We start from the raw sequence: 22,250 nt of genomic DNA, 5'->3' as shown, positions 1-22,250 counted from the left end.
AACATAGTGCATTTATCACCCCCCCACCCCCGTCCTTTGCTTATGGCCTTGAAAAGCCCACTATCGGTAATCCATCAACGTAGCATATACTATACAGCATCTCTTCTTCACTCATCTCCTGTTCATCTGCCAGGCTTCCCCAGCCTTTCTAGCTGGAGTACAGCCCTGATCTTCCTAGCAGGAACCCCCTACAGTCACTCTGCTGGGAGTCCATTGTCATCAGGGAGCACCCCTCACTCTCCCATTCCATTAACCTTTGCCAGGTTGGAGAGATGGCACCAGATTAAACCCCTCTGCTGACCCCTTGCCTTTAGTCCTCTCTGCCCCTTGGCTGGGGTTCTCCAGCTTACAAGTCAGCAGGTAATGCCCTCTGCTGCTCAGGGGCTTTTAGCCCTGTAGCTCAGGGAGGTCAGGCAACAAACACCACCCACTAGTCTCCTGCCTTCCTCTCAAGAACCACCCACTTCCCTGACACACTCTCTCAACTCTCTTAATTGACCAAACTGGGACCACCTGTACTGGCACAAAGGCACAGGGCCTACTTCAGGGAAAGGGACCAGCCACCTGATAGTGGTATAATCAGCCTGCACCATTTAGCAATGTCATAGTCCTGTCTTTGCAATTCACTTAGCTGAGCACTCAGGAAGGTGGCAAGAGGCAGCAGATTATAAAGAAGAAAGTTTACAATATATTTACTCATAAATACAGTTTGAAAAGTGCCTATTGTTAAATACAGCTGTCTGACAGCACTGGAAGAAAGCATTCTAAAAGGGCCAGGAGTGTTGAGGATTTTTTTTTAAAAAATGCCACGTTATCTGGTGCTGTTCTTTAAACATCTTACCAGATGCCCAGCCATGTCTTACAGAGCAAGCACTTTCATAATGCTCCCTGAGCCACATTTTTATCAGCCACATGTGTGTTGTTGGCAACACACCAGGCAGCAACGGTAGCCTGTAGAGCTAGCATTAGCTTTTTATTTTATTTAGCAGTAACACAAGGCCCCTACCTGAGAATAGTGTTTGAGGGGGTGGGGGCGCGTTTGGCCAGACCATCACCAGCCAACTGCAGGAACGTGAGCTAACACCAGCTTTTGGATATTTTAGCAACATCTGCAGCTGTCTGGCCACAAAAGTGCCATGGCAATAAATTGACATACATGCTAATAAGGTGAAAGCATTAATATACTAATCTGTGGGAGAAGGGCACCCCAACATTAGTAGAATGAGGAAATACAAATACAGAAGTGGGTTGAAACCCCTGCTGAATATGCATTAGTCATAGTAATATCAGTGTAATGTATTATAAAAGTCATAGCCCAGCCTGTGGGCAGGAGGAGACAGAAATGCAGGGCCGGTGCTTCCATTTAGGCAACTTAGGTGGTAGCCTAGGGCGCCAGGATTTGGAGGAGGGGGCGGCATTTTGCCGCCCTTGGTGGTAATTCGGCAGCCAGGGGTCCTTCCGTGCTCTGGGTCTTCGGCGGCAATTCTGCAGCGGGTCCTTCACTCGCTTCGGGACCCCCCGCTGAAGACCCCCCTCCTCCTACTGCCGAATTGCAGCCGACCGGGAGTGTGGAAGGACCCCTGCCTAGGGCGCCAAAAACCCTGGTGCTGCTCCTGCAGAAATGTAGCTCTTGGGAGATGCCGGTGGTGATAAGGAGGAAGATGCTGGCTAACATTTCAGGTTGTTTTACCAGGGCTGATGTGAGTATATAGATATTCAGCTCTACATTCTGTAGTATCTCTAGGTATCGTGCGCCATTAGAGTGTTTGTAATTTAGCTAAATGCATTAGTGAACTATTACAAATACAGATGTGTTCCTAAAGTGTGAGTGTTGCAAATGTGCACATCAGGCTTCCCAACTAAATAGTAATTTCAATAATACTGGGCCTAATCTTGGGCCAAGAACCTGTCAAACCTCACAGTGATAACGGGGAATTCTTACGTAATCACTATAATTATTTACAATTCATAGAGCTACACAATGTGGTAGAAGACCTTTGAATTGTTACAGAAATGCCTAGAATTTGATTCTTAGATGTGGCCTCATTCTTCAGACTGAACGGGAAGCGAGGCACTGGCAGCCCCTGGAGGGCTGTGCGTGGGTGAAACACACTAACAAGAAACAGCAATAATAAAGGAAAAGCAATACCAGCCCAATGTCTCCCTGGAGTGTCAATAGGTATTTCTAACGCACTGCTGCAATGCCTGTAGACAAACACAGAAGAAAGTAAGTAGAGACCTTGAGAGGGAAAGTACAAAGCCAAAGAAAGGAGTCTGTGCGGTGGGGAAGGATTAGAAATAATTCCAGCAATGTGGATTTTACAGCTGCTTCATACAACAAAAATATTCGGGGATTGAATCGAATTTTAATTACATTCAAGGTGTAATGGCCTGTTCTGAATGGGTAGTGCTGGTATGAGCTTTATGCCTTAGCTTAGCCCCACGTTACAAAACAACCCCTCTGAGAGACAGCTGAGGTTCCCTGCTCCTTCTACCAGATCATGTGGGATTTCTATGGGTGCTGGCGTTGGGTACTTTGTTGAAGAGAATATGGAGTACATTTAGGGATAAACTAGATAGCATGTCACCCAGTGGAGCTCAATAAAAGAGTGGCTTACTGGAAAAGCAAGCCACTAAATAAATGCTGCACTTCCATAAAGATTAATAACATAATTGCGTGCTTTATTGATATACACAGTAAAGCAGTATATAATACAATAGTAAGGCATATATTTGGTGAAATTTGATATGTTGTGAAAAATGTAGTAAAACTGAAGTTTATAAAAAAATTAGTAAATGTTACAGTGTTGGTGTTAAAACACAATATTTTATGATACCCAAGTAATAAACCAGTACCGAGTAACAATGAAATAACATGCCATATGATATTTATGTAGTCAGTTACAATGATTATGTTTTACAGTTTAATACTTTGTGGTTATAAGGAACATGAAATAATTCCCAAATTATGCTAAAAAACCAGCAATAAAGCTCTCAACTTTTTAAATATTTTTAACAGACTCACTCCAAAACTAATGTCTAGAAAGTAAAAACCAACCAAACTAAAACCCTGATGAAAACAATCGTGCAAGCCTTTTACCTCTGATTTTTTAAAGAGGTTTAACTTACAAGCACAAAAGAAAGAAAGAAAAACAAATCCATTCCCTTATATCTTGATCTGAACTTTCCTGAAGAAAGGCAGTCAGAAGTAAACAGGGTACCCACTGTAAATAAAGCATTTAAAGAGCTTGTTATCAGGAAAGTGATCTGGGTTTCTTTTATTATTATTTTTAATGTATTAATATTAAATGATGAGACGGTTCACACCATGGACAAGTGGTGACATGTAACATCTGTATGTAATTGTCAGGAACACCACAAAACCAAAGTGAGGTAGAAATAGCATGACTAGCCATGTTCAATGTTAACTAGCATTCAAAATAAAAGAAACTCTCTCTCAACTTTTAATTACACTTCGTACAAGAAGAGGTAACAGATTTTTACCCTTGCAAAGTAATGTAAGTCAGATGGTGTATTTCTATGTTTTTAAAGGAAATTAAAAGCTGATACACGAAAATGAAATGGTAAAGCTTTTGCTAACAGCACCTCACACCCCAACCTACCCTAAGGAGTTGCTGTTGAACCGTTTAATCTATTTTCTGTTCTCCCTCTCTCAAGTCATTGTGAATTGTGCGGTATTACTTGCAGAAAAAAATGGGGAAGAACAAATATTGAGGGGACGGGGACGAGGGGGAGAAGAACCTTGTTTTGCTGAAGAACATTTCATGGAACAGTGTGGCACTTTCAACTGCTTATCATACAGGAACAGTAGTAATTCTTTTATACTGCCCCCCCAAAGCTTTAAACTCTGTGACTCCTTGGAACTTGCTGCCACAAGGGGTTGAGATAGATATTGTGCATGTGTTCCCCCCCCCCCAAAGATTGGGTAACTTTATGATAATTAATAACACTGGTAGCTATGCAATCTATGATGATATATGAACAATCACTTCATGCTTCTAGGCAGAAACTGATCACCAGCAGGGGGTCAGTAAGGAATCTCCTTCCCTCCACCTACAGCATCTCAGAGAGGTGGCATTATGGGTAGGGAGGAAGCATATCAAACTTCTGCTGAAGCATCATGTGCTGGCTGCTGCCAGAGGCAGGATACCGGACAATAAGGTCCAAAGGTTTAATCCGGTAAGGCAATTCCTATGTTTCTTTACTACAACATTCAGGATTTTAGTCGGCAGAAGAAACAGATGGAGTATAGGATATTAATTCGATTTACAATTTAGTTTTGCAAGCTCTGAAGAGAGCATTGTCATGTAATGTGCTCTTTCATTTCATTATTGCAGACTAGCTGGATGATTAATGTAATCTTTAATTTTATCTGGAAAGAGGTGGAAAAACTACCTCAGCTGGAAGTTAGGAAGATTTTTTTTTTAAGCCAACCTTAGTCAGACAAACAAAGTGAAAGGTAAGTCAGTTGTTTTGATGTTGCTGCAGAAAATACTTCCTTTGATAAGCAGGGAAAAGAACACAGAACATGAATACATCTCTGGTACAGTTACAGAGCTGAAATGATACTAAATAAATGCATTGCCTCCATTTTTTTGTTTGTTTTTTTTAAAGGGGGTTTCTATAAACAATTATTTTTTATAAAGCACACTTTAGTTTACAATCTCTCTTTATAACTGTTATAAATGTTTTTAAACAACCCGAAATGCGTTCCATAGAAAGAAATGGCAAGTTATTTAGCTATCAAGATTTTACATGTTGTTTTCTTATAATTTTTGTACAATTGCATAGACGTGTAAAACCTGCCATTGTTAACAAAACAATAACAGCCTTAGGAAACTACTGAAATCTACAGTATAGTACCACTACTCTTCACAAAAATATAGATTTGTTTTCTTGTAAACTCTTACAGTCTAATCCTTTTTGTTGTATGAATTTTATAAAAACCATGCGGGACGCCTGAAGTTGTAAAACACATCTTGCTATTCTAATGCCTTGTCATCAGTCATCACTGTAACCAAGGTTTCCATTGCTCTGCCCAAGTCATCTGCCATGTGGAAAAGGCTCCCTACATTGTGGCCTGAAAAACAAAAGGCAAAGAAAAGGACATTAATAACAGGGACAGAACAGTGAATTGTTATGAACATTATGTATAAGTGAAGTAGAAACACATCACTCTCCATGTATATCTCTGCACAATTTCATGCTGAGAACAACATGGAATATTGTACCTAAAAATCCCCATACTACAACACATATAAAAAGTCATTTGTGATAGTGTGACATTCATAGCACAATTGTCAGAAGAGCTCAGTGAATCTTGCAGGAAACGTCACAACCGACCCCTGCTTTGAATTTGTACAGTAATGCACTTTGGCAATGCTCCATGTGCTCGCTTTCCAAACACGTACAAGTGCTCAAGACATATTGACAGGAATATTCATGGCAAGCAAATTTCAAAGTCACATGCACAAGTATCCACATAAACCACATGTTAGATTTGCACATGTATTAAATGGGTGCTGGAAGTGCTTGATCACTCATCCGATCAGTGAATAAAAAACAACTGGACCAATAATAACACACACAGCTTGACTAGGGAATAATCCAAAGTCAGTTAGGGTATGTCTGCAGATAAAAATACATGGCTGGCCTGTGCCAGCTGACTTGGGCTTGGGCTGCAGCCTGAGCTCTGGGACCCTCCCACCTTTTAGGGTCCTACAGCGGAGGCTCTAGCCCAAGCCCAGAAGTCTACATTGCAACGAAACAGCCCCTTAGCCTGAGCCAGCTGGCATGGGCCAGCCATGGGTGTCTGTCTGCAGTGTAGACATACCCTTGAAATCAATGTGAATCAGGCCCTAGTCTAAAACTGTTTGTGATTCAACTAAAGAATTAAGAACAATTCACAACTACATTCCCTAAATCCTTTCAAGGAAACTGCTATCTGTTTGTGGACACTTCACTAGCAGCAAAAGAGGCTACATTTATCAGATACCTTATTTACTGTGGTTTATTTGCTCAGCTCCAGTTACTGGTATCAATGTGAGATCCTGAAATATTATCACTTGGTTATACATCTCAGATGGGTTAGGTCATTACTAGAGCTACCTTCATGGCATTTTAACTTTTTATTAACCAATAACTAACTACTACTTCAGATTAAAATCATACAAAGATATGCTGAAATACTATGAAGAGTTTGAGTCACCAAGAACTCTGGGGGTAGAAAGTCTGTTCAGAGAAGAGTTACAACAGGATGTGGAACACAGGAGCACCCAGAGTTGCTTGGCACAGTCCACAAAGTTAGAGGAGTCAATCGAGGATAGGACAGGACCAGGACACTCAACACCTCTCATCATCCTGGTTCCATCAACTAAAGCATCCCACCCTCATGGATGAATTTCTGCACTGATGCAGCTGCCTCTCCTGATGCAGGGGATACATTTTACACTTCCCCACTCAAGTGGAGTAAATCAAACTTACAAAGCAAAGATACTAAGAGTTAAGATCAGACTCTTTTTTTAAACTGTTGTGCCTAAATATTACAGTATATAAATAATAATGCACTGTTGACATTTCTGCAGTACCAAGATGATAGAGCTGAATTAATGAAAACTTGTGGGTCAGAAACTTTAAAGTATATCATTTAAATTTTAAATTCATTCACTGTGTAAAGGAATCAGTTCAATGCTCATAAAATTGAGGGGGTAATATCACTTGTTTGAACCAATCATGACACAGCCCAGTATTTATGTAAACTTCCCCACACAATTCTGGCAATGCTCCTCTATCCTAACCTCTATGCTCCCTCAGCTATATTGTCATCATTGGCCTCCTGAGCAGATTCTACCAATGCTGCGGCTTTGGGATGTTCACAGTTGCATTTAAGAAGAGAATGTTAAATGTATTCTCATTGGTGATTTTAATTTAAATTAGATAAAAGTATGAGAGAGAATGAGGTAGTGAGCAACCCTGCAAGATGTAGAGTCAGGATAAAATGAACAATTCGCTCTCCTTTCCATGTTCAGTCTCTCTCTTTCGCTTTTGTGAAAAAGATCAAGGATGCTGCTCTATGCTACAGATGGCAAAATACGAACTTTAGAAACAACAAACCCTAAAAGCTGGCTCACACAATTGATAATTGGTATTAAGAGGCTTTCAGCTGTAAGTAGACAGTTCAAATCCAGCTAAGTCAGTAGTGACCAAACATCATCATAATCTAACTGCTACCTTGTGGACTCCGTGAAATAATATTTGCAGTCTCTGTCCAGTTCCTGGTACCATTGTAAACTGGCATCCTTGCTTTATGTTGACCAGCGACATCAAAGACTGAATGGCCACAGGGCATCAGCTAACATGTCACTGCTGGCACTGATCATTTCACAAGGCTAGTAACTATAATAAGGGCTCAAGTATCAGAGAGGTAGCCATGTTAGTCTGGATCTGTAAAAGCAGCAGAGAATCCTGTGGCACTTTATAGACTAACAGACGTTTTGGAGCATGAGCTTTCGTGGGTGAATGTCCACTTCGTCGGATGCATGTAATGGAAATTTCCAGTGACAGGTATATATATGCAAGCAAGAAGCAGGCAATATACAAAAACCTGTGGGAGAACACTTCAACCTCCCTGGCCACACTATAGCAGATCGTAAGGTGGCCATCCTGCAGCAAAAAAACTTCAGGACCAGACTTCAAAGAGAAACTGCTGAGCTTCAGTTCATCTGCAAATTTGACACCATCAGCTCAGGATTAAACAAAGACTATGAATGGCTTGCCAGCTACAATAATAAGGGCTGTGTAAGCAGGGGCGGCTCTAGGCATTTTGCCGCCCCAAGCATGGCAGGCAGGCTGCCTTCGTGGCTTGCCTGCGGGAGGTCCACCGAAGCCACGGGATCAGCGGACCCTCTGCAAGCAAGCCGCAGAAGGCAGCCTGCCTGCCGCCCTCGCAGCAGCGGCAGAGTGCCCCCCTCCCACCCTGGCTTGCCTCCCAAAGCATGTGCTTGGCATGCTGGGGCCCAGAGCCGCCCCTGTGTGTAAGGAAGTCTGCAATACTGCCTCCTTTGCTGTGGATAAATAAAAGATTCCAGCCTCCTGGACTATCCATGCGGCACCTTTCACAAGTTACACATTCACACTTCTAATCTGAAAAAAATAGGGTATTTTTTTCTTTCCTCTCTGCCAATGCAAAAACAGCAGAATCATTTTTGCTCAACCTTCTAAATAAATAAATATTGATATAGAGTGCTCTAGCTCTGGCAGATTTCAATACTGGAAAATTCAGCCTAAAAAGGGAAAGTTTGAGTAAGTCAAAAATGAGTAAAACACACCTTTTGAAATGAAAGTGCTTACATAAAAAGAATGGTAGCTGTCACTATGTGCTCTGCCTTTCTGACATATTTACATGCGTATGTATGGCATGGTATAAAGGTTTTATTGGCATACATTTGGACTGACCTGCAAAATCTGAAACAGTCCACTGAACACTTCAGTCATGCAAGCTACTTTCAAACAGCCTCTGTTTTAGTCTTTAAAGCACCAAACACAAAATTATTTCTTCACTCACATCTACCCTAACCCATGAACTCGGACGGGCCAAAAATTATAATGGCCAAACATCAATGAGTGGCAATATTAAAACTGTCAATGATCCCAGAGTCACACTCAGCAGATCACAAGATAGCTATCACTAGAAACAATTCTGGGATTCCAGTTTTTCAAGTGCTATAACATCGTTCATTTCTAGCCCTGGCAGACCAAGATTCCCAGACCAGGGAATCCCCATTCCCTGGATTTATGGAAAAGCTATTTTAGATCCTTTTTAGAAATGTTTAATATTTGTTCATACTATTTTTCCTGTCATTCAGAGCTCTGGTAACTAAGGCAACCTGATTTTACAGGCAGAGGATGAGCAACAATAACATTAATCAAAAAATTAACAATAAAATATTTTCTAAACTGTGGCATAAGCAAACAAAATGTAACATAATGAATGAGTTACGCAGGCATCCAAAATGAGGGCCAATAAAACCTTTATGCATCCAGACGCCACCTTGTATTCTATTATTATATCCAAATAGTATAACAATAGTGCAATAATTCTTTAAATTGCTGCAGCTGTACTTTTGGGATTATCACACCTACTCCCATGTGTTTGGAGCCAAGAACAAGTTATGTAGGTCATCCCATATAAGTGGCAACAACAAAAACTTTCTCCAGTATGGTATATCATGACATACTTTTTGTTGCAGCCACTCCATTATTTTTAAAGCCACTTGCTGTTTTTCAGTTTTTGATCTCCCTGTGGCTCCCCTCTCCACCCTACTTGTTAGTATGATATATTAGCACTGAAAATATATTAGAATTAGCGATGTAATTTCTGTGAGTGGAGATTAGCAACATCTACAAGAACAATAAAAATTACTTTAACAGAGGAATAGCCTGCAAATAAATGTAGTCTGCCCTGAGTAAAGGAGGGCCTGTCATTGCCCAGCCTGAGTGGTGATTCAGATTCACAATGCCATCCTCTGCCCCTACTTGTTCAGGATGGGGGAGTAAGTTACTGCACATCTTTTCTGCATCATTACAGCTCATTCTTCCAGATCCTCTCACTTTCTGTATCCCCTTGTTCGTGGGATAAGGGTAGGGGAGGAAAGAGGTGAGTAGTCCTTGCTGTCCTCATCGGCTGCAGGCCCAGTTCCAATTTAAGTAGCCCTTCTTCAACCATGCAGGTGAGAAAGGCAATGTGGGTGTGCGGGGTGTTTATTCTCTCAAGACCATTGGGACTTGAGAACAATACAAGCATGGCTTTCCTGGCCATATGTGCACTACACGTGTGTGTGCGTCATCTATAATGCCTATACCAGGAGGACTGTTGTTACACTTCTGTTGTATTCCTGTTTACTGGAACCACCTGAAATACAACATTTCTATATTCCTTATTAACATGCAGGAAAAAAATGCTGGCCACAAAAACATTTAATAAATGAAAACAGAACAGTCTAAACCAGGGTCTCACATAGGATTATTATTATTTTAATATAACTGAGCTGTCAAAGACATTGTTAATTCCACTTTCATTTTTTTGTAACATCACATTAAAGACAAAAAACTTTCTCAGTGCTAGTGGCTCTCCAAGAATGAAAAAACATTGTTTAAAAAATCACGATCAGCTTCAAAATGTAACAACAGAGGAAAAAGAGACATGGAAAGTGTTAATTTATCCTAGTCTTGTACAAATGGAGTGAACAATAATACATGTGTACTTGCCTTGAACGCAGGACAACAGTATTTTTCTGTAGACATTAACTGCATCATTTTTAGTCACATACAGCATGATATGTACCGTATCTGCTGAATTTGCTTTAGAGGCTGTATTGGAATTAAGGCCCCCGGGGGAGGATACAGTAATTGAATATCAATCTTGCACTGCAGCTTGTTACAGAAATAAATGTGCAGTGTTCAGACTCTAAAGACAGGCCAGAAAGTAAATTAAAAAAACCCAAACATAGTACTGTCTGTATTTCAGCAGTGCAAATTTCGAACCCCAGGTCTCAACCCATGAACAATCCTCCCTGTTGGCGGGTCACATTCTGACAGCCTTATTCAGATTGAGTAGCATCTTGAAATCAGTGGGACTACTCACAGAGTAAGGCTCTACTCTACATGAGTAAGAGGAACAAAATCTACTTGTGTTTTTAATTGCAAGGTGGCTTCACACAAATTGACTGACATGTAAACCTAAAATTACACTATAACTAGACAGAGAAATATTTTTTAGCATTCAGACTTCATGTACATGTAGTCTGAGTACGAGAAGATAGCTCTCAATCCTGCCAGTTGCTGAACACCCTTAACTCCCACTGAGTCGAAACAAGAGTTGAGGGTGCTGAACATTTCCTTGGAGATGCTCAGTACTTTGTAAGATTAGGCCAGTGGATTTTCAGTACTTAGGAACTGCACACTCTCTAAAGCCAGGGCAGTGGCAGTTTTCTGCATTTTGTCTTTGTTAATGATGTATGGAAATATAACCAAAGACAATGACAATCAGCATTAAGGGCCTGTTCTGCTCAAATGGAGCCTAATTATCAGTTCTTAAGGACCATTAATTAGCAGAATTGAATACCAAATCATTTCCATAGAATTTTTAAACAGGTGCCATTTGCTTGATGAAGTGTCAGATACTCTGTTGATGAACAAGTTAATAAGAAAGCACCAGATATCTCCCTTGAGGAAAGGCTGATCTACAGGAGGGTGACCAGACAGCAAGTGTGAAAAATCGGGAGGTGTGTGTGTGTGGCGGGGGGGAGATAATAGGAGCCTATATAAGAAAAAGACCCAAAAATCGGGACTGTCCCTATACAACTGGGACATCTGGTCACCCTAATCTACAGGGAAGTGTTTAGTCACCAATACAGCTGTCCAGTGCAAATGGCTGTACAAGTGCAGCTCACCCCAGGGAAACTGTACCAGTGCAAGTTGCCATTTACGCCAATGTAGCATGGTCAGCCATAGTGGTGTAGCTACTCTGATGGCTAAATCCCGCCCCCTCTCAACCCCAGTGTAGACACAGTCTGAGTATGTCACTATTAGTCTCTCCCCATTGCAGGTACAGTAACATCCCACAGTTAGGCCACCTTTTTAATTCCTGATTCGTTCATTCTAAGCACCTTCCATGCATGATTTTCTGCAAGTTCATTTCACAGCTATCAGTGATTACACTAAGAGTAGCTTCGGAATATTTTATCTTTCATAATCATTTCATTGGGCATTTCACCGTTCAAACATTATGCCTATAGGAGTATAAAGAATAGCTTAACAATAAAAAAAGTTCACTAGAAATACTTAAAAAGGTAATATGACAACACAGCACAAAACATTTTCACTCAGTAATAGGCAGAGAAATATGAATTCTGAAAGCTCAGACCATTATAAAAAGACATTTTTTCATCAAACCGATCATTTCTAAAGCACACAGCAAATACCTTTATATAATTGAATGCAGGACTGTGAAGTCGGTGGATGTTAGCAGCATTCCGTATTGTGCAAAACTGAATTTGCAAATTGAAAAAAAAAGTGTGAGTTTTTCATACCTCTCAACCTTCAGTATTCTAAAAGAAAAACCTATTTACCTTGATTCTATAGATATCTATAAAACAATTCTGCTTATGGACAGGAACAGGCCAATGACAGATTATGACTTCTGACGATGTGTGTCACATAACGACTTTATTTTAATATAGTCTCATCTTCTGTTATCCCCTGAATTTCCATCTTTGTGGGGCTCAGAAGTGAGGCACACTCCTGCTCTAACATTTTCCCCATTGAAAGTTGAGAGGCATTGTATGTTAGAGCACGCTTGTGGCATGCACTCAGGGAAACAAAACAAAAACTAAATAAAAACAAATAAGCTACACAGCTGCCACAAAAACGCCGGACACAGAGAGCAAGATGCCATGGCTTCTGTTTGTCACAGTTAGCCTGAATCTCACTAACCTCTCTTACTGGCTTTCCGGGGGCATTTCTTCCTTTAGTAACAGACAAAGGTAGCACAAAGGAAAGAAAAAACAAAGCCACAAATAAATCAATAGTAGTTTATACTCACAAAGACACTTCAGCTTCCATTTAGGAATTTAATATTGGCAAAATATAATAATAAATCTAATTTTTTTTAATAAAGTGAAGGACTACAGTGCTTTTAACACCACTGGCAGTTGAGTGTTGATCAAATCAAGAGTAAATATAAAAATCCTTGCTTATTGCTTTTAACATAGCCAAGTATAAAAGCAGTTATGAAGTCTACTGAAAACAGCCAAATAAAACCTTTCACCGAGGAGAGGAAGGCAGTGATGTTCTAAATCCATTTTCTAAGTGAGCAATATGATTATATTGATTTCAAGTATTCCTACTAGCTAACATTTGTGCTAAAATCTTCTCTCTCTGACTTCATAATTAATTCACTCAGACTTTACGGTGTTTATTCTGCTCTGACTATCCTACTTTTGTACCTAAAATATAAAGTTATCCAATTGCCACTCTAATGTATTCTTGTACATGTTAAAGATGCATATTTTGTGTAACATCAAGACATTGCTGTCCATTTTGGGAAGCTTACTAAGAACACAAAGAGGATGGGTGGCAAGAGAGGGAAAGAAAGGTGAATTTTTCAAATGGAGATGAAGGAAAAAGGGTTTAGGGACTGACCAAAAATCAAGCAGGTTTCTTATAGACTTTGGAATGTAATGAAATATCTGAGAAATTAGATGCATCACTGCCCTTTACTCAGGGGATCAAAGATCTCATTTACGGGGCTTGGTACATATTTTTGCCTGGACAAGCTTCTCTTGAATGATACTCAAGCTCTCCATCAATATGAGGCACCCTGTCCTTCTCAACCACACAACCTCTGTCAAAATATATACACCCTGGTAACATGGAGAACTGTTCTACTCTTTATGTTATCACTGCTATGTTGCTGTTGTTGCTGTTTGTAGTATTGTAGCAGCGAGCCAGGGACCAGGATACCACTGTGCTGGGCACTGTAAAACACAGAACAAAAGTGGGACCCTACCCCAAAGAGCTTACAATTTAGGTATGCAATGTTGGTCCCAAAATATTACAGAGACAAGGTGGGTGAGGTATTATCTTTCATTGGACCAACTTGTTAGCGAGAGATACAAACTTGTGATCTGCACAGAGCTCTTCTGTGTAAGCTCAAAAGCTTGTCTCTCTCAACAACAGAAGCTGGTCCAATAAACGATATTACCTCACCCACCTTGTCTTTCTACAATCTAGATATAACACAAGAGATACCAGATGAATACAGAAATACAGGGGAGCACGAGGAAACAACAAGACAATACCGGTGGCAGGCAGTGATTTTGACATGCCAGCAGGGCCGCCTAGAGGATTCAGGGGGCCTGGGGTCTTTGGCGCAGCGGGGGGTCCCCACTGCAGAATCACCGCCGAAGATCCGGAGCGGAAGAAGCTCCGGGAGCCCAGGCCCGACGAAAGTTTTCCAGGGCCCCCAAAAAAACTCTCGTGGGGCCCGGGGCAAATTGCCCCACTTGCCCCCTCCTCCTCGGGCAGCCCTGCATGCTAGCAGCCTAACCGTTACTGAGTTTTTTGTAGGGCATCACTGCAAAAGTGATTTTTTTTAAGGATGGATTTGAAGGAGGATAATGAGGTAGCCTGTATACAGTGAAATGTATATGATGTGTACTAATTTCTCCTCAGATCCTTTCTTGATGCCCTGTCCCCACACAGCAAAAGGTAAAATCCACCATGTTTATTTTATAAATCCACCTTCAAATACACTAGTCACAAAGTCTCATCCAAAAAACTCCCCAACTCTGAAAGCTGACTGGCTAGCACAGACCTATATGTTTTGGGGCCAAAGTTGTCATAAATATTGTATGTAAACTTTCCAAAAAGTGGTGCAGTAGCTGCATCTCAACTACCATGCAGAACTCCAGCTTACAGAAATTAAGAGGTTCATATTAGGGCCTGCAAGCTAATGTACTGTAGTAAATTCCAGAGGCATCAGTCACAACTAGGGCCCCAGTCATGCCATGTAAAATCATACATGAAGGTATGGACCCCCAAAGTGCTTACTATCTAAATCTTGCAAAAACTCATGTATGCGTTTAACTTTATGGACTGTGTTTAGTTCCACTGAAGTCAACAGGACTACTCACAGGGTGTAAAATTAAGCACATAAATGGGTCTTTGCAGGATTGAAGCCTAAAATGCTAATTATTAATTGTGTCACATAAAGAATAAAGGGAAAAAGTCAAAAAGTAAAATAAAATAACAGCACCCTTAATGACATAAGCTTGGATTCTTCTGGACATTTTCTGAGAAACAGTAAAACTCAGATCACTCCCAAACAGCATGCCCAATTCTAGTCTGTCTTCTCAGCAGTCATTCTAAGAACCAACGGGGAAAGACTTTGTTTTCGAAAATGAAGAGGGAAAGAATTTTGTTAACAATTATGGTAAGCTGAGTTTGTAACTAATAGATTTATAGTGCAGATTTACATTTTTATGTGCAACAAGTCAAGTTATTGGCTTCCCAGAGTTTAAGACACACTTTCCCCATCCCACCTCCAAAATAAAATAAATTCTAGCCTTGAAAAATGTTTTCAAACAGTATTAATATCAAGAGAACACCTTTCTGCACTTCACGTGAAATTCATTAATATATTCTCAAGCAATTTCATCATGGCCTGATTATGTATTCAAAGGTGAAAAGCAACCTCAGGTCCCACTGAAGAAACAGTGACAGAGGCTCAGCCAGTACTGCGCTGTGCTACCATCAGGAACTCAAGTATTGGAAAGACCTCAGGAATCTTGCTACATCGGGCTAACTGAACCACAGGTGTCATGGGGAAGGTTCAGCACCTGGCATCTTTCTGGATGCTGGCTGGAGTGGGCAGAAGCACTCCTTTCGTGGTCTGAGTTAGCTGTGAGATTCACTGTTTATGGTGGCTGAAAGAGTTCTTCCACTGATTCTGTAAAATGTGGAAAGGAAAGTTTGAACAATGATGCCAGTGCTTTGCTGACAAAATACAGAAAATTATAGGATACATTTTCAGTGCTGGAAGTAGGGATTTAGCTGCACAACTTATCAGTATCCAAGCATAGCTAATGCACTGCTGAAAGTGTGTGTGTGTGTACATAAAAGTGGGATAAAAAATGAAAACCGACTTGCAAATGATAAATCTTTTTTCAGTGCCATTTTTGATTTACTGCCCTGACCTCACCATAATTCTTCTAGGTAAGTCATGCTAGGTGGCCTTTTTTATTAAATGGTATCTCGACAAATTAATAATACTGAATTTTGACCCAAAAAAATCATTGTAATTTACAACTGGGCTTATGTTCTTCTAAGTACTTATATGACTCTTTTCACTTTACTATCTAAGCTCCTGACTGTGCACCACTGAAGTCCACAGAAACTCTGCCACTGAGTTCAATGGGCTCAGGATAATGTTCCTCTGTGTTCATTCATAAACAGCATTTGCAAACCTTAGCTACAAAATACATTGTGGATCACAATGAAATTTGTTTTAAGTAGGTGCAGTACTACTGACTTAGTTTCATCGGCTAAACACTAGGACTGAACTTGGTCCTTATTTTTTAAAATCGCATATTGCTGCTGCTTCTTTGTCAAGCCAAGATCTCTAACTACTGTAAATAAACTCCTTGAAGACTGTGTAATTTGTGCACAAGTACAGTGTGAAAACATTTTCCTCTGTGGCCCATTATCTAGCAGGGCTAAATAAGCCACTGAGGTGGTATTTAATAGTACATTTCCTCTAGATGTCAGACCTCTGGCTTTGACATCTGTTTTGAGTCAGCAAAGCAGCTGTCTGAGGCAGCTGCAGCAGCTGTGAATTTGCTGTGAGCAGCACAGCAATGGGAACATAGATGGGAAACCTCAGATTAAAAGGAAAGGAAAATTCCTTAAGGACAGCAATCATCAGGTACTCAGCAGAAATTCCCCCTGCAGAAATTACACTGCTTTCAGCACCAACCTTTGGCTCTTCAAGGAGCACAGAGTTCTTTCTGTACTGCTTAAAAACTGCTGAAAGGTTAAATTAAAAAAGAAAAAGTTATAAAAAACTATACAGGGACATCACCTACTTTTCCCAAGATCTACTTACTGAGACATGAGACAGAAACATCCAAAACACAAGTCCTGATAATAATGGGAGACTTTAACTACTCAGACATCTGTTAGAAATGTAATATGGCAAAACACAAAATTTCCGATAAATTTTCAATGCATCGGGGACAAATTTTTTGTTTCAGAAAGTGGAATTAGTAACCAGAAAGTCAGCTATTTTAGATTTGATTCTGATCAACAGGAAAGAATTGGTAGTGAATCTGAAGGTGGAACGAATTATTAAACAGTCCATTTGTAAGCTCCTGGAGAATAAGAAAGTTATAAGGAATTGCCAGCATGGATTTGTCAAGAACAAATCATGCCAAACCAACATAATTTCCTTTTTGGACAAGGTTACTGGCCCAGTGGATACAAGGGAAGCACAAGATGTGAAATATCTTGGTTTTAGCAAGGCTTTTGACCCCTAGGGAAATGTGGTCTAGATGACAACATTATAACGTGGGTGTACAACTGCTTGAAAGACTGTACTGAAAGAGTAATTATCAGTGGTTCACTGTCAGATTGGGAAGGCATATCATGTGAGGTTCTGCAAAGGTCAGTCCTGTGTCCATCACTATTCAATATTTCCATTAATAACTTGGATAACAGAATGAAGATGTGCTTATAAAATCTGCAGACGACATCAAGCCGGGAGGGGTTACAAGCACTTGGGACAACATGATTAGAATTCAAAATGACCTTGAGAAACTTGACGACCTAAATTCAACAAGTTGAAATTCAACAAAGACAACCTTAGGAAGGAAAAATCAAATGCACAACTACAAAATGGGAAATGACTGGCTAGGTGGTAATTCTGCTGAAAAGGATTTGGGGGTTATAGTGGATCACAAAGTGAATATTAGTCAACAATGTGATACAGCTGCAAACAAGGCTAATACTCTGGGGTGAATTAACAGGCATGTCATTGAGGTAGTTGTCCCACTCTGCTTGGCATTTGTGAGGCCTCAGCTGGAGTAGTCTGTCCAATTTTGGGTGCCACACTTTAAGAAAGATGTGGACAAACTGGAGAGAGTCTAGAGCAGAGCAACAAAAAATGATAAAAGATTTAGAAAACCTGACCTGTAAGGAAAGATTTAAAACAAAAATGGGGCATATGTTAATCTTAAGAAAAGACGACCGGGGGGGGGGAAGGGGGCACTGGTAACAGTCCAGAAATATGTTATGAGCTTTTATAAAGTGGATGGTAATCAACTCTTCTTCACGTCCACTGAAGGAAGGACAAGTAGTAATGGGCTTAATCTGCAGCAAGGGAGATTCAGGTTAGATATTAAGAAAAAATCTCTAACTATAAGGGTAGTTAAGCTTGGGAACAGGCTTCCAAGGAGGGTTGTGGAATCCCCATCATTGGAGGTTTTTAAAAACAAGTTGGACAAATATCTGTCAGGGATGGTCTAAGTTTACTTGGTCCTGCCACACCACAGGGGGCTGGATTTGATATCTTCTCAGGGTCCCTTCCAACCGTGACACCCTTTCAGCCCTGCATTTCTATGATTGTATGCTTAGTTTTCAACATGTTGCAAGACTTCCTTTACAACAGAGGTGCTAAAATCTATTCAAAATAAATGCTACCAAGTTTTGATGCTCTTTTTAATACACCTGCTCACTGTCATAGAAGTTAGAGATGGAAAAGTCATATTAAACCACCAGCCCAACTCCCTGCCACTGGGGATTTGTCCCTGTTATACATTTTATCATTTGAGTTTTTGTTTTGGAAGTCACAAATAAAATCTTTCTGTTGCGCAGTTGTTTCACAGCCTTATAGGAGCTCATTCTTAGGACACTTTCCCTGATATTTAGACTAAATTTTCCATTTTTAAACTTCACCCATGATTTTAACTGATATCTCCATGCAGTCCACTACATAAATTTGCTCTCTCCTTTATGTTAAGAAAATTAATGTATTCCTAGACAGACAAGATGGATGAGGTAATACATTGCTTCTCAAAGCTGGTCCATCGCTTTTTCAGGGAAAGTCCTAGGTGAGCCGGGCCAGGCCAGTTTGTTTACCTGCCGCGTCCGCAGGTTCGGCCGATTGCAGCTCCCACTGGCTGTGGTTCACCGCTCCAAGCCAATGGGAGCTGCGGGAAGTGGCGGCCAGTATGTCCCTCAGCCTGCGCTGCTTCCCGCAGCCCCCATTGGCCTGGAGCAGCAAACCATGGCCAGTGGGAGCCGCGATTGGCCGAACCTGTGGACGCGGCAGGTAAACAAACTGGCCGGGCCTGCCAGGGGTTTTCCCTGAACAAGCGGCGGACCGGCTTTGAGAAGCACAGAGGTAATATCTTTTATTGGACCAACTACTGTTGGTGACAGAGACAAGCTTTTGAGTCACAAGGCACTCCTCCGCAGGTGTGAGAAAGGTACACCCAGGGGTTACCGCAAAATACAAGGTGAAAGGGATTGTTTAGCATAAGTAGTTAGAACATATTGTAAAGGACCATTAAAGGTAGAGTGGACTGTTAACACCTCTGCAGTGATAAGACAAAAAGATGGGATTAGTGGGCCTGTGTGCCACATGCTGTGATAGGCATGTGTAGGATCCATGGATTTTGAAAGGTGTGTTGTGGGGAGTGTTAATCATTGTAGCAGGGGAGATATGTCTGCGGGTTTTGTCATACAGAGAAATATTTTCTGTACTAACACTAATTAATATACTACAAATTACAGCATATCACTGCTTGCAATAGGTTCTGTATATCATTTATATACTGTCAGCTTTATTAATGAAGTTTACTATAAAACTTATAGCAAAAAAATAAAATTAAAAACCCTTTTTACTCTTTGTCAGCACAGAGTAGAATCTGAAATAGTGTGGTAATTTCCTATTTTAAGTACAGGAAAATAACTACTGCAGCTTAAATAAGACATTAATTGTTGACTTTTGAAATGTGACCACCATATTCCAAACATGCTTGTATTTTCAAAATGATTATTCTCAATTGCCACCAACTCTGATTAGGAAGTTTGCTACAACGAACAAGAGCCACAGTCTTAAAAACTGGGTTAGGCTCATAAATTAATAGTTAGGACACACAGATATTTTCAGAGTGCTGAGTATACACAAATGCCAATGAAATCAATGGGAGCTGCAGATACCCAGCATCTTTGAAAATCAGGGCACTCTTTTTAGGTGCCTAAACATGGATTTAGAAGCTAGTATCTTTAACAGGCTCTCTCTTTCTGGTGGCTAAATCATAGGTGCAAATTTGGAGATGGATATAGTGCTCACATCTGCTCACCATGTTAAGGAGATCAACTTAGGTGAAAGTATTTTGCAGCAGATTTTCTTAAGATAAAATGTTTTCTATATGATTCTATTTCCATTATCCATTTTTTCATTCCATTCTCCAACCTCCCTTCCAAAGGTGAAAGTACGCCGGACTGGACCAGCTTCTCTAGCGGTGATTTAAAGGTCCCAAGGCTCCAGCTGCTGTGGGGAGCCCCAGGCCCTTTAAATCACTGCCTGAGCCCTGCCAACTCTAACCCCAGTGGTGGCAGGGCTCTGGCGGGGATTTAAAGGGCCCAGGGCTTCCTGCAGAGGCAGGAGACCTGGGCCCTTTAAATCCCTGCACGAGCCTAGCCATCCTGCGGTGATTTAAAGGGCCCAGAACTCTGCGGCAGCCAACGCCCTAGGCCCTTTAATTTGCCCCTGAACCCCAGGGCTCCCAGCCGCCTCTGCATCTGGTAGCCACCTCTGCAGCTGGTAGCTCCGGGCTGATTTAAAGGCCCTGGGGCTCCCAGCCACAGCTGGAGCCCCAGGGCCTTTAAATCTTGAAAGGCCTCGCCTCTTCTGGTTGAGGCCACACCCCTGCTCAGGACTCTGGCCCACCAGTAAGTCCTTTAAGTTTCTTTCACCCCTGCTCCCTTCACTTTCTACTGTTTGAGGGGCCCTATCACATCACCTTATGAAGGTTATTGGTTATGGTTCGCATGGCAGAGGTCATTGCTTGGGATGAAGCAGACACATCATCCTTTGGAGAAGGCACTTAGTGTGAAATTCATCTCCCTGTGCAAATGGTGTGCACAAAGCCTATGTACATCCACAAAATAAGGCAAAAGTGGGACTTCAGGTGGCACATAGGACTTATGGGGCTTCTCCACAGCAGGTGAATGTCAACCTTTGTAGCTACTGTCCAACAATCTCCAGTCCTGAATACAAGCAATTCTCTTAGGAGCAGAATGTTTTGTTCTGGCTCAGAAAAGATCTTTTCTTAAATAAAAGGCTTTAGAAACCATAATTCAAATAATGTTTGTGCTTATCTTCAGCAAACAAAGGCAGCAAACTTTAATAAAAACAAGAAAATTGAAAGAGGTGCTGTTGCCTCTACACACACACACATACACACACACTCTCTCTCTCTCTCTGTACAAAGTTGCAGCCAGCATATTTTCTCTCACTTTTAACTTGAACAGCATGAGTTTGAAAGTTTTGACTCCAACTCTAATGTTATTAGGTTCGCAATCTTCTTAGAAAGAAGGAGAGAGAATAAAATACAATGAAACATAGGTCAAAAAATACAGCAGAGAACAGACAGATTGAAAAACATAGAGGGACTGTGAAAAAAGGAACCAAGGGAAAGGGAAAAGAGGAAATTATAAGGAAAAGAATAGATATAGAGTGTATATTGTTAATAGGGCACCCACTAAACTAGGTTAGATTTTTGAGGCGATTATGATGTCCCTTATATATAACACAGTTTCTTTGTAGTTAGTCTTAACAAAAACAGCTGAATAATCTTGAGCAGAAAAAATAGAGACAGAAGTAGCTTATTTCTCTCTCACACACCATATACTTATACACATATAGTTGTACAGTAAAACCTCAGAGTTACGAACACCAGAGTTACAAACTGACCAGTCAACCACAAATTGTGTTTGGAACCAGAAGTATGCAATCAGGCAGCAGCAAAGAAAAAGCAAAAGCAAATACAGGACAGTACTGTGTTAAACATCAACTATTAAACAATAAAGGGAAAGCAGCATTTTTGTTCTGCATAGTAAACTTTCAAAGCTGTATTAAGTCAATGTTCAGTTGTAAACTTTTGAAAGAACAGCCATCACATTTTGTTCAGAGATCGAACATTTCAGAGTTACACAAAACCTCCATTCCTGAGGCGTTCCTAACTCTGAGGTTCTACTGTATATTATATTGTGTGATCTTTAAGGACTGTACACCACCTCTTAGCTGCTGATGTATACTTCTGGGTTACTGAAGCTTACCTCTTGTACTTGGGAAGGAATTGTTAAGCTGTTCCATCACTTCCTCCAACCCTGTGCTTGTGTCCTGGGGAGGGCTGAGCAGGTCATCCTCGCCTTAAAAACAAATCCAAACCATGGCATTTACGTCACTGCAAAAACATCTGGTAAACAGTTCACTATGGTACTTCTTCCCCCACCCCACCCCAACCCCCCCACACCCACACTTACACCTTTTGGAGGCAGGACGCTTGAAATAAATCTTCCTGGCTAATATCCAGTCTAAATTTTAAGGGGCAATTTTGTCACCAAATGTTATATGCTTTCCATTTTAATGAAGCTGTGTAAAA

General features: G+C 40.8%; 1 protein-coding gene across 12 annotated transcripts in view; it reads right to left on the bottom strand.

Moving 5' to 3' along the window:
- Positions 1–2,661: 2,661 nt before the first annotated feature.
- The window catches only part of LOC116825693 (dystrophin), a 1,328,444-nt gene continuing 1,308,855 nt past the window's right edge, over positions 2,662–22,250 (bottom strand). For 8 of the 12 annotated variants that reach the window (XM_075059803.1, XM_075059815.1, XM_075059808.1 and 5 more), the window contains 2 exons: positions 21,925–22,017; positions 2,662–5,101 (listed from right to left, as the gene is read on the bottom strand). In XM_075059803.1, coding sequence (XP_074915904.1) covers positions 5,004–5,101; positions 21,925–22,017 — 191 coding nt within the window. In that variant the 3' untranslated portion in view covers positions 2,662–5,003. Of the gene's footprint in view, positions 5,102–12,513; positions 12,546–21,924; positions 22,018–22,250 lie in introns of all 12 variants that reach the window. The other 4 variants (XM_075059813.1, XM_032765279.2, XM_032765282.2 and 1 more) reach the window with 2 other exon arrangements.

Source organism: Chelonoidis abingdonii, chromosome 1 (assembly GCF_003597395.2).
Source record: "Chelonoidis abingdonii isolate Lonesome George chromosome 1, CheloAbing_2.0, whole genome shotgun sequence".
NCBI classification, from domain to species: Eukaryota; Metazoa; Chordata; order Testudines; family Testudinidae; genus Chelonoidis; species Chelonoidis abingdonii.
The sequence above is the reverse complement of the archived record's forward strand: the minus strand, read 5'-3'. Positions and strand labels throughout refer to the sequence as shown.